Source organism: Schistocerca americana, chromosome 11 (genome assembly GCF_021461395.2).
Source record: "Schistocerca americana isolate TAMUIC-IGC-003095 chromosome 11, iqSchAmer2.1, whole genome shotgun sequence".
NCBI lineage: Eukaryota > Metazoa > Arthropoda > Insecta > Orthoptera > Acrididae > Schistocerca > Schistocerca americana.
The window spans coordinates 24,640,285-24,653,602 of NC_060129.1; the positions used below are offsets into that span (position 1 = coordinate 24,640,285).

Consider the following 13,318-nt stretch of genomic DNA (forward strand, 5'->3'; position numbering starts at 1 on the left):
CATTGCATGTATATTTAATGCACTCAAGTGTCATGGACCACAAAATTCTGTGTGAATGTGCAAACGTCACTGAAATAAAGTATTTAGTGTTAAATTGTCCTTGTAGTGCCACACAATTTTGAGAGTTTTCTCATTTGAAAAATGTTAACGTGGGAATTTATATTTACTTGATATAGTGCACATGTTTTGTGAATACCCTAACTATGTGGGTAATATCAGTTGGAATGTAGTACCTGAAAAAGAAAATCTTCAAAAATGGTTTATTGTAAAATTTAGAGCCATACAACTAAAGGAATGAAAGTTGATCAATATATGAGATTTGCTATTACTTAAACATTGGTTTTGTTTCTGCGGTTGCTACCTTTGCAGGTATCTTCCCATTGTAATTCTTTATGTCCGTGCTAGCACCAGCCATCAGCAGTGTCTTCACAGCTTGTACATTCGATTCTGCAGCCCAGTGGAGCGGTGTCTTGCCCCAACGATCCTTAGCGTCTAGAGGTGCTGATGCCGCTATGAGTATACACATAACCTTCTGGTCAAATATCGATGCGGCGGTGTGCAGAGGTGTCTGCAGACACGAGTCGGTGGCTCTGACGTCAGCTCCAGCATCGAGAAGGCACTTGACAACTTCCACTTGCTTGTTTAGTACTGCACAGTGCAGTGCAGTATTCCCGAGAGTGGTCCTCCCATCAAGTGGTGCACCCATGGCCAGCAGCTGCCGTACCTCCAACACATTTCCACGTTTTGCTGCCTCTGCCAGACGCAGTCCCAGCTTCTGCTTCTCATCTGTGGATAAGATCCTGCAATGCACAGTATAATTGCTCCATCATTTGCTGCAACAATAATCACATGGCATAAACACAGTATGCAGAGCTGACACACACAGCTGTTGCTTTTTGTGTTGAAAACAGCAGGTCAACTTAACTGAGGATGATATTTGTATAAAAAATAAGAGCAACCTATAAGAACCTGGATTAGCACTCCACATATCACACGCTTTCTGTTATGTTAGCAGGTCCTTCGTGTCTCCATTTCTTCTGCAGCCTGTCTGAAAACTTTCTGGGATTGGACATCTCATCTTTCCCTGTCTCCTCTTCCCTTCTCCACACCCATCTAAGACTGTTTTTACCCCCTCTTTCTTAATATACAAGGCCTGTCTAGAAAGTATCCGACCTTTGGCCATAAAAAAATGTTTCGAATACCTGACGGGGTTGGGACCCTAATCCCCTTCAAACTAGGCCCCTTGTGCTTGCACACACTTAGCCCACCGATCCTTCCACTGCCAGAAACACCTTTGGAAGTCTTCTTTTGGAATGGTGTTCAGCTCAGTCGTCGTGTTCCACATTATCTCTTCTCTACTCTCAGAACAGGGTCCTTTCAGTGGCGTCTTCAGTTTTGGAAACAACCAGAAATCGCAAGGAGCCATGTCTGGAAAGTATGGAGGTTGGCGAACGGCTGTAATTCCATGATTGGTCTAGAAATTATGCATGAAGTGGGATGAATGTCTGGGGGCGTCGTCGTGATGCAGTCGCTAGTTTTTCACTGTACACACAGCTGGCCTCTTGCGCCGAACTGCGTCTCGGAGTCGCCAGAGAACATCTTGATAGTACTCCTTTGTCACTGTTTGTCCTTCCGGTGTGTATTCGTGATGCACAATTCCACGGACATCAAAGAAGACAGTCAGCATCATCCACGCACCTGCCGCACTTTCTTCAGCCTCGGAGACTCGGGATGCTTCCATCGCGACGACTGTCTTCTTGTTTCTGGGTCGTACCCGTACACCCGTGACTCATCTCCAGTTATCACAGTGTTCAGGAACCCAGGATAAGTGCTGGTGGTGTGCAGAAGGTCCTGTGCAACGTCAAAACGGAGAACTTTTTCTTCCAGAGACAACAACTTGGGCACGACTTTCGCAGCCACTCAGTGAAAGTTCAAATAATGACGCAAAATTGCATGTGCAGAATCTTTACCCACTCCAACCTCTCGGGCAATCTCGTGCACGGTCAACTGACGATCTGAAACCACCAAATGTTGCACCCTCTCAACAACAGCTGCACTCCGAGCAGTGTGGGGACTGACAGAACGCTGGTCGCTCTCCAGTGTCAGGCGGCCATTTTTGAATCGGTTGAACCACTCCTTAATTTGTGTCGAACCCATCGCACCTTCTCGAAACACCTTCTAAATCTTGTGAATTGTCTCGCTTTGAGAATCAGCAAGCTTTGAACAAAATTTGATGCAGTATCTTTGCTCAACACGTTCAGTCATCTTGAGAGAATCGGTAATCCGACGAACACGTTGTGTAGAACCTCACTCAGCGCCTGACGTGCTGGAAAGCGGGGACAAAATTCACGCATGCGCATAAAGGTCTCTCTTCCTTTACTGTGTACAGTGGCGCCGCGCTATCGTCCCTATTTTGCGGGGGGAAAAAAATCAAAGGTCGAATACCTGTCAGACAGACCTCGTACATTACTTTCCCCACATAAAACGTGCCTTGTTGTTTTCCTGTGATTCTCGTTTTTGTCTGTGATGAACCGGCGCTACAGCGATCATTTTTAGCAGGCTAGCGTCAGTGTTAGAAATGTGGCTAACAAGGGAGGCGACAACAGTGGAAGCACGGATTTACTTCAAGTTTTGTACATTTTTAGTAGGCTATTAACACAACATAACGTGGAAGTAGGAAGATGCACTGCTCTGGCAATTCCACGAAAGTAGCAAGAGAAGTTTTCCGCACCTAATTATCTGATACATCTGTGTGTAGTTGCCAGACGTTTAGAGTTCGAGCATCGTAACACCCCAGATCACGTAAGAAACAGATTGCCCGGTCGCTTGGTCTAGCAGGCAACCCTTGTCAGGGAACGGCCACCACGCGGCAACAGCGTCACACCCTTACTTGTGGCACCAACCACTAGATGGCACTCCGTTCTGTGAAATATGTGGCAACATGGTCCGAACGCGTGCAGCTTTCCACCATTTGGCGTCTGTGAAGTACAGCAGTTTCTGACATACCGGTGGTAGTGGATCGAGTCGTCATGCCGAGGGTCTGCGAGTGTATCAACTGTGGAAGGAGAAGACGGACAAATCCTGAACTAACAGTGTTCAGATTTCCCGTCGAAGATAAAGAAAGGTACGGAAGTGGATTTTAAGTTCAGGTAAATCAATAAATTAGGTACGAGTAAGAATTAATAAAGAGCCCTAAGCATTGTATCGTATCTAAATTTGTCGATCTTATATTCTGATATAAAGTGGCAGCCCTTCCTGTACAAGAATCGTATCATACAATTTTTAAATGAAATCTTTGCTGCGATTTGGACTTTTTTTAAACTATTTATTCACTATCGTAATTTTGGCTGTAGAGGCATTTTTGTGTGCAATGTGAAAACTGAAACCAATATAAGATACGGATAACGAAATGCAAAGCATAGTGTGGTAACATTTGGTAAACAATTTAAGAAGCATTACCCTACAAGACCTTTCCCTTTGTACTTGAAAATGGCTCTAAAGCTGAAATAGCAACAGTGAAATAAAAGAATGATAGCCCTCATCTAACTGCTAGGTCATCGGTCCCTCTAAATCCTAGTATATACTAGAGCGAGCAAAGTGAACGAGTGGAAACTATAGACGCTGCCTATTTTATTTTTTTTTATCTGTGCGCTAATAATCCTCACACAGCTTTCACTCGAAACCAACACTACTTATAGTAACAGGTCTGCGCTAGTGCGGATATCCCCAGTAGTAACTGTGCTGCAGATAAGAGCGTACGTCTGTTGCGAATATTTGCGGGTTATCTTTAAACTGTGGAAAGTAAATTTTTAACGTGATTGTGGTTTGCCATCTGTGGCCCTTCAAAGTTGACACCGCCAAAATATACTCGAAAAACACGCTTTCACTTGTATATTACCGCGTTTGCAGCCCCCCTTTCAACAACAATCCAAAATTCATCGTTTTGTGCCACTCGTATATCATTTACGATAAGTTACATGCAAAGTAAAAGAATTTAAATTTGAAATGACTGTCACTGAAATATGTCCAGCCTTAATTCGCATCATAACCGAGTGCGGATTTTGAAAACTTTCTAGTGTTAATCGGCACGTGGAGATCTTTTTTACCTCCATAATTCGTATCAGAAGAGCTGTATAGCACAGAGGAAATAGACGGCATGGAAGGCGAGTGTAAGACCTATGCGACTGCAAAACACTCTGCATTTAAACAGTAACTCGCGAGAATTTTTTTTCCTTTATTGAATTTCAATTCCCCCCGAAGGGGGCGGGCTCGCAGCAGCTTAGTATGCCGCTCTTCAGCCTACAGACTTTGTGAGAAAGATGAAGAGAATAAAATAATAAAAACAGGCGATAAAATCGGAGACTTGAAGAGTAACATGGCGAAAAGAAATCGTGGAACTTAAAACAAAGAACAGACGGATGATGATGCTAATAAAATACATACGAAGCAGACAAGTAAAACAATAGACAGACAATTAAAAAACACGGCGACAGTCTGGATTCTGTTCGCAAGAGACATAAAATTCACACCTAGCGACAGCCTGGGTCTTGGAAGGATTGCGTTTCAGGAGCCACTGGTTACACCATGCAGCAAAAAGGTCAAGGTGATTCTGGAGAAGGCGTTGGGACCGTTGGAGGGTAGGAGCGAGGGCGAGGAATCCGGTGTCATCAGCATATTGCAAGAGGTGTACTGGAGGGGAGGGGGGTTGGGGCATATCTGCCGTGTGCAGGAGGTAGAGGAGAGGGGAGAGGACAGAGCCCTGGGGCACACCTGCAGAGGGGTAGAAGGTGTGGGAATTGGCATTATGGATGGTAACATAGGAGGGGCGGTGGGAGAGGAAGGAGGCCACCAGACGGATGTAGTTGATAGGAAGGGCGTAGGTTTGGAGTTTAAACAGGAGACCGAGATGCCAGACACGGTCGTAGGCCTTTTCGAGGTCAAAGTGAGACAAAAATGGCGTAGCGACGGGAGTTAAGCTGGAGGGAGAGGAGGTGAGTGAGGCGGAGGAGTTGGTCATCAGCAGAGAAGGAAGGTCGAAAGCCACATTGCGTGTTTGGGAGGAGGTGGTTTTGGTGGAGGTGGAGATGGATGTCCCGTGAAAGGATGGATTCCAAGAGCTTGCTGAACACCGATGTGAGACAGATAGGACGATAGGAAGAGGCATCAGATGGAGGCTTGTTGGGTTTGGAGAACATCAGGATACGGGAGGTTTTCCACAGGTGAGGATAGAAGCCAGTGGCAAGGATGACATTGTAGAGGGTGGCAAGGATGGAAAGGAAGGAGGGAGGGCAGTGTTTGAGGTGGCGGTAGGTAATGCAGTCGTGGCCGGGAGCAGTGTTGTGTTTAGTGCGGAGTGTGAGGCTGATGTCCTGTGTAGTGATGGGAGTGTTAAGTGCAGATGGTGGGGTGTGGCCCAAGTACTGGAAGCTAGGAGCAAGGGGAGGAACAGAGGTATTCGTACGGTCCATGACATCAGGGAAGAGGGAATAATCAAAGTGGGGATCATCTGGGAAGGAAAAAACATCAGAGGTAGGAGGCAAAGTGGTTGGCCTTACTGAGGTTGTCAGGAAAGGGACGGTCATTAAGAAGGAGAGGGTACTGGGGGGTGGGGCGGTTCCCAGTAAGGCGGTGGAAAGCAGACCAATACTTGGAAGAGTTTATGGGGAGTGTGGTGTTGAGTTGTGTACATGTCCGGCGCCAGGCATGGCGTTTCTTCGCAACAAGCAGGTTGCGGATGTGTCGTCGTACTTGCCGGTGGCGGGTAAGTGTATCCCGGTCACGAGTGCGGAGAAAAGAGCGGTAGAGGTGGCGGGACTCTCGAAGGAGAAGGACGGCCTGTGGAGGCAGGGTGGGGCGGTGAGGGTGGATGGCTTTGGTGGGGATACGGGTGGCGACGGCGTCAGACAAGGTCTGGTGCAGGAAGGCAGCAGTGTGAGAGATGTCATCAGGAGAATGGAGGGTAAGGTCGTGGCCATCAACCTGGGTGTGAATGGAGTCCTGGTAGGCATCCCAGTTGGCACGGGAGTAATCATGGACAAGTTTAGGAGGGACATCAGGGCGAGGAGCGTTGCGGGGATGGCGACCATTAGAGATAGTGAGGAGAACAGGAGCATGGTCACTGCCAATGAGGTCAAGGACATCTGCGGTGATGCGCCCAAGGAGGTTGGGAGAGGCAAGGACCACATCAGGAGTGGTGTTGGATTCGGGTCGGGTGTGTTGAGGCAGGGGAACCAGGTCTCCCTGGAGAGTGGTGAGAAACTGATGCCACCTCTGGAGGTTGGCAGGATCACTGCTGTGGATATTGAGGTCGGCGGCAATCACGTAGGTGGAGAAGGTGCGGTCAATGTGGGCCAGGAAACGGTACGGGATGGGGGTGCGAGGGCTGACATAAATGGTGGCACAGGTGATGGTAAGGTTGGGGAACAAGAGGCTGAGGGTGAGATGCTCGGCAGGATTGATAAGGAGAGGTTGGGGCTGGACAGGGAGGTGCTTGAGGTGGCCTATAGCAACTCCGCCACGCGCCAAAGGGTACGGGTTATCGGTGCGGTGTAGGGTGTAAGGAGCCGTGGAGACGGAGATACGGGGTTGAAGGAAGGTTTCATTTAGGACGAAGGCATCCACGCGGTGCTGACGGAGGGTGTGGAGGAAGAGGAGTTTGTGGGTGGGCAGGGAGCGAAATAAACTTGGTTTGTAGAATTACAGGAGCTAGTCTACATTCTTAGATTGAAAACTCGGGAAAAACCACAGCCGATCATGGTCTACAGTCAGCAGTGTGACGAATGCATTTCGCGCGCAGAGCTCTAGCCGAACGCAGATGAGCGTCATTCACGTCACCGAAGATACAGCGTTGCCAATTCCGTGACATGGACAGGTCAGTTAGCATTGGAGCGTCGCCTGCGACGTCTGTTGACAGACGGTTGCCTGTTCTGCCCTAAGGACGGTCAATCTGTTTCTTACGTGATCTGCGGTAACACGAACGTGTATTAGGTTCGATGGTTCGAGTCCGACTCGAGCTTCACTTTTGTAGTACGACTGTAAATTCTGCGATATTCAAAAGATTTGCACCTACACTAATTGTTCTCGCTGCAAAAGCAACGTCTCACCACTACGCAGGTTAACTGCCAAATGGAGTCTGGCTGTGTGTCTGCAGCTCGAAGCATCAAAAAAGTGCAGAGTAGTCCCGGGTACCTTACCACATTGCGTGTATAAGGGATTTTGCAAATCACGATAGGCATATATTTTCAGCAGAATTCTACGCATTTCTTCGTTTACTTGTGGATAGTTATAAATAATAACTTAATTTCATTAAAATAGTAAGTAGTCAAATAACATGAAATTCACTAAAACTTCATGCAAATACACGTGGTTTTTTTTAAAATTATTATCTCTCAAATGTCAAATTAAATAATGTGACCAGTGACAAAAAATCTAGACTACAAATTAAGTCAACACTCACTTCATACACATTTGTCATATGAGGCTCCAACACTAACCCCTTACCCCACATAAAACGTGCCTTGTTGTTTTCCTATGATTCTCGTTTTTGTCCGTGATATACCGACGCTACAGCGATCATTTTTAGCACACTAGTGTCAGCCCCACGCACAGATACATGTTTTACAGACATACTAAAGGTGTACAATGTTTGAAGTAAAGCTGTGATCGCAATATCGTGGCCTCTCTTTGTGAGTAAAAAGTCTGTATTTCCCACATTTATATACACACATCAGCAGATAACCGAATTTCACTTTTAGTGAGACTGCATGCGTCAGATAAGTTCAATTTGAAATTCTGCCTTACAGTATTTTATGGTTCTTCTAGTTTTCCCATAATCCTTCACTGATTGTGTCAAGCTTTGTGCATACCGTGATATCGCGAGTTTTTGAACAATTGTTGATCGGTGAACAATTTGTACCATATCGCCAATTCTAACTTGCGCTTCCTGCAAATTTGTAGCACGGGTATCCTCATTCAGAAACAATTACTCCCTAATTTTATTTCATATTTACCTGGTAAAAAATATATTTTACAGAATTTTCAAATGTTTTCGAGTATATGTAACGTATTTCGTAACATTGTGAACTACAGCTGTGTCTTCTATCAACTTCGGCAGAAATATGTTTTATAAAATCGTCCCCCCCCCCCCCCCCCCAAGATTCCAGTGTAAGTACTTGCATGGCATGACTAGCGAAAAAATTCTATTTCTTCAGTCCAGTGATTTCAAATCATGTTTACATTTGTGACATACACTTGTTGTCGTCGTCGTCGTCTTCGGACTGTAGACTGGTTTGATGCAGCTAGAAACTAGTGATAGGAACAACCGAATGAAGACTGTCGATTCAGTTGGTTGCTGGAAGACAATCGACTCATTTAGTTGTTTTACGTATTGATTCAATTATTCATTCATTATTTTACGTGAAACCAGTTTATGCGAGCTACCAAATATAGACTGATTCGTTCGTTTCAACTCAAACAACCACACTTTAGTATTTTAGTTGACTAAACTATCTATTCATTGTTGTGGGAGAAACCAGTCTTCTCATGATTTACAACTGATTAATATAATGCTGCGAACTAAGTTCTTCCAGCTGCAGATAACACATAACTAATTAAGCTGATGTATTCCTGGCAGTAGAAATTTGAGCATAAAAGTTGCATTTGGGATACAGGAAGAAGGAAAGAATATCGCCATATTTTCGTGACCGATGGCATTCCGTTTTGTTGAAAAGGTGTGATAATGTCCATTTATTAAAATTCATTTGTATCTAGCACGTAATTATTTAGCTATTTATACATATGGAAGACAAACATAATGTGCTGAAAGTTATATTATCAGGTATGTATGTACAAATCATACCCATGCACACAACATGCCTGCATTTTACACCCCCTGAAAAGTAGAAGGTATAACATTTCACACCCATGAAGAGGTACTATTGACTGGAAGACACAACTGGAATCACCTGACCCTTGCCACATTCAGTTATGAGCAGAAAGTTTCGCTCGTTTTGGCACTGTTAAATTATTGTAATCGGCTGTACACTGTTTTAACTCCTGTCACTGCTATTGTCTTTTTTATGTTTACTTTTTAATGGGGGAAATAAGTAGCAATTTGTTCAATTTTTTGTCGATGTTTAGAAATAATCGTGAACTTTGCGACTGGATCAGAATGCTGTAATGCTCAGTAGCATGTGAACAGAAGAAAGCATATGATTCGATAAGAAAGAATCCTCAAAATAAATTCAGTGTGGTATACAGTATTGCAAACATGATTCATATCCTGAAACTGTATCAATTAAAGAACTTCAAAAAAATTAACAAATAACGACAAGTATTTCTCGCGAAAAAAGATCTTCCAGCAAGTGACTAAGCTTGAAAAGCGCAATCAAACAAATTATGTCATCCCAGAATTTACCGAAAGAGAATTAACTGTGACGGGTGAAAATCGAGAGAGAGAGAGAGAGAGAGAGAGAGAGAGAGAGAGAGAGAGAGAGAGAGAGAGAGAGGGGGGGGGGGGGGCAAAAATTCAGTTACTGTAGATAAAAAATGTTTCATTTGTTTAAACATGAATTTAAAATGTAGCCCCAGGTATTGTACTTTTAAAACCTACCAAGTATTGATATTTAATACCAGAAGTAAGAAAAATTAGGTTGTTGTTGTTGTGGTCTTCAGTCCTGAGACTGGTTTGATGCAGCTCTCCATGCTACTCTATCCTGTGCAAGCTTCTTCATCTCCCAGTACCTACTGCAACCTACATCCTTCCGAATCTGCTTAGTGTATTCATCTCTTGGTCTCCCCCTACGATTTTTACCCTCCACGCTGCCCTCCAATACTAAATTGGTGATCCCTTGATGCCTCAGAACATGTCCTACCAACCGATCCCTTCTTCTGGTCAAGTTGAGCCACAAATTCCTCTTCTCCCCAATCCTATTCAGTACCTCCTCATTAGTTATGTGATCTACCCATCTGATCTTCAGCATTCTTCTGTAGCACCACATTTCGAAAGCTTCTATTCTCTTCTTGTCCAAACTATTTACCGTCCATGTTTCACTTCCATACATGGCTACACTCCATAAAATTAAGTAAATATATAAATTTGGAAAATACTTCGTTTTTAGAAATATATTTTTTATTTTCCCTTTGAAATAGGATACGTTATTTCGCTCCAAGAAAGGGGCAACCAAAAAAGATACGTTATTTGTGTCTAAGAAAGGTGGCAGCCAGTCATAGCTCATGTACAACCAAAAAGGCTAAAGAACTACACAAGTGAAAATACTCAAACCTGTTACGTGAATGTGTTTACTCAAACGCTTGTGTCAATCGATTGTTTGACATTTAATGAAACCACTCAAACCCAGAAATGGGTGATAAGCATTCCTATAGCTGATGTGGGCACAGAGATAAGTTTTATTTGGTTGCTTCTTTCAAATGGAAAACCTTCTGTACGAAAAACAACTGACTGGCCAATCCCTTTTTAAAACCATTCGGTTGACCCATCACCACTTCAAGCGGTTATGATGTTCAGAGGTCATGCACAGATGACTCCCATTTTTGTCAATGAAGGACAGCCCCAGATGATGAACTAAAATGATGGGCCGGTGACGACTGACAGCTCGATGGCTGACTGGTACTGGAAGAAAAGGTTCATGGAGAATCAGAATGCGAGTTAATGTGCGAGGGTTGGAACTTAGCATTGTGTATAGCCCGTTGCCAGCGATGTGGAAGTCGTAGGATACTTTTAGCAGTGCCAGTTGTGTTGACAGTTCGAGCGGCGCGGTCTATTTCCGGACGAATTTGTAGCAGTACTGAAGCGGATGCTGTGAAGTGTTTCCTTCAGTTTAGAAATCGAGCTGAACTCACGAGGGCTTAAGTCAGGGGAGTGCGCGCGCACACGTGCAAACAACCAAAAAATTAATTACATAATTTTTCTCTTTAGAGGCGATTATTAGAGCTTAGTGACTACCCCTCACATAAGGGTGTACAGTAGTTGTTCCTGATGGCTAATCAGATGAGCTAAATTAATTGACGAGGTTGTACACTAGTCAGTTCCACATTGCCACATACAGGGTGGCGCACGAAATGTGTTACCATTTGGTTTTTGAATACAAACTTTATTGTCAATACAATTTGAAAGGAACATATACTACAGTGAAGAGCCGTCCATGGAGATTTGTTCAAACTCAGCACATGCTCAATATGTCCACCATTTCGTTTCCTAACTTGCTTCAAACGAACACTGAAGTTAGTGATTACCCTACGGCACATGTCTTCCATAATTTCACTGCAAGCTTGAAGAATATGTCTTCTGAGCTCTATTAAATCACGTGGACGTTTCGGGAAATTTTTTTCCTTTAGGTACCCCCAAAGAAAAAACTCACATCGATTGAGGTCTGCCGGCGGAAGTGGCCGTGCGGTTCTAGGCGCTACAGTCTGGAACCGCGAGACCGTTACGGTCGCAGGTTCCAATCCTGCCTCGGGCATGGATGTGTGTGATGTCCTTGGGTTAGTTAAGTTTAACTAATTCTAAGTTCTAGGGGACTAATGACCTCAGAAGTTGAGTCCCATAGTGCTCAGAGCCATTTGAAGCATTTGATTGAGGTCTGGGCTATTGGGGGGCCAATTTTGTCCGCCACTGAAGCGACCTGGAAACCTGAGTGAAATGATCCGCATGTCGAAATGCTCGTGTAAAAACTCCAACACAGTGTTCGCGGTATGTGGCCTTACTCCATCTTGCACGAACCACCGCGTGTTGAAGGGCAAGGCAGTAGCAAGAAGCTGTGGAATGGAGCTATTGCGGAACATGCTCAAATAGCGCTCGCTGTTCACAGTTTCTTCAAAGACAATGGGTCCGTGACTGGAAATTGCTGCCCACACTGTAATCCTCGGAGCATGATGTCGTTCATGAAGCACTTGTGGGTTTTCAGTGGCCCAAAAGCGTACATTTTGTTTCTTAACCACACCGCCTAAATGAAAATGCGCCTCGTCTGAAAACCAAACGTTGTTGAGAGTTTCTTCCCTATCCTCCGCCCACTGAGCAAACAGTAGTATCTGCTGCTCGTGTTCTTCAGTGAGCTTCTGTGCGCAGGTCATCTTGTATGGGAACATACGGAGGTGACTTTTAAGAATGCGTTGAACGGAGCGTCTGGATATTCCCAGTTGCACTGCTGCCTTTCTACACGATTTCCCGGGACTTGTCTGTTCAGCAACTCGTACCGCTTCAATATTCTCCGGCGAACAAACAGGCTTAGGCCGAGGTCGCTTCGCTTCCAATACTGTTCCATCCTGGACAAATTTATCGTACAACCTGTGGATGGTCTTCTTGCAAGGGCGTAAGGGACCCATCGTGTGTTAAACTGTTGTCGACAACGCCTGTGAGTCACAACAAGGCTTTTCGTTTGATTAAAAAGTAACACAATTGCTGATCGTTGCTGTGTCGTAAGTCTTCCATTGTCAGCCATTGCTGCTTACTAGTCTCCTAGCGGCAGTATCGTGAATTACACCTTTTTTTTTTAAATTATTTACACGTCAAGTTCCGTAGGACCAAATTGAGGAGGAAATCTCCAAGTTCATGGAACGTGTCAGTACATGAACTTACAACACAAAAGTAATAACAGATAAAAATAAATGTTCATGAACCTGACAAAAACTCTTTCCATAAGTAAGTAAACGCTATCAGCAATACAAAAGAATCAGCTTAATTTTTCAAGGAACTCCTCGACAGAATAGAAGGAGTGACCCATGAGGAAACTCTTCAGCTTAGATTTGAAAGCGCGTGGATTACTGCCAAGATTTTTGAATTCGAGTGGCAGCTTATTGAAAACGGATGCAGCAGCATACTGCACACCTTTTTGCACAAGAGTTAAGGAAGTCCGATCCAAATGGAGGTTTGATTTCTGCCGAGTATTAACCGAGTGAAAGCTGCTTATTCTTGGGAATAAGCTAATATTGGTAACAAGAAACGACAATAAGGAATATACGTATTGAGAGGCCAATGTCAAAATACCCAGACTCTCGTGAACAGAGGTCGACAAGAGGTTCGTGAACTCACACCACTTATTGCCCGAACCGCCCGTTTCTGAGCCAAAAATATCCTTCTAGAATGGGAGGAGTTACCGCAAAAATATAATACCATACGACAAAATTGAATGAAAATAAGCAAAGTAGACTAATTTGCGTGTCGAAGTATCATTCACTTTTGATACCGTTCGAATAGTAAAAATGGCAGAATTAAGTCTTTGAACAAGATCCTCAACGTGGGCTTTCCACGACAGCTTACTATCTATCTGAACACCTAGAAATTTGAACTGTTCAGTTTCAC

General features: G+C 44.3%; 1 protein-coding gene across 1 annotated transcript in view; it reads right to left on the minus strand.

Moving 5' to 3' along the window:
- Positions 1-243: 243 nt before the first annotated feature.
- The window catches only part of LOC124553757 (speckle-type POZ protein-like), an 86,909-nt gene continuing 73,834 nt past the window's right edge, over positions 244-13,318 (minus strand). Inside the window, exon 3 of the mRNA XM_047127691.1 lies at positions 244-800. Coding sequence (XP_046983647.1) covers positions 326-800 — 475 coding nt within the window. The 3' untranslated portion in view covers positions 244-325. The remainder of the gene's footprint in view (positions 801-13,318) is intronic.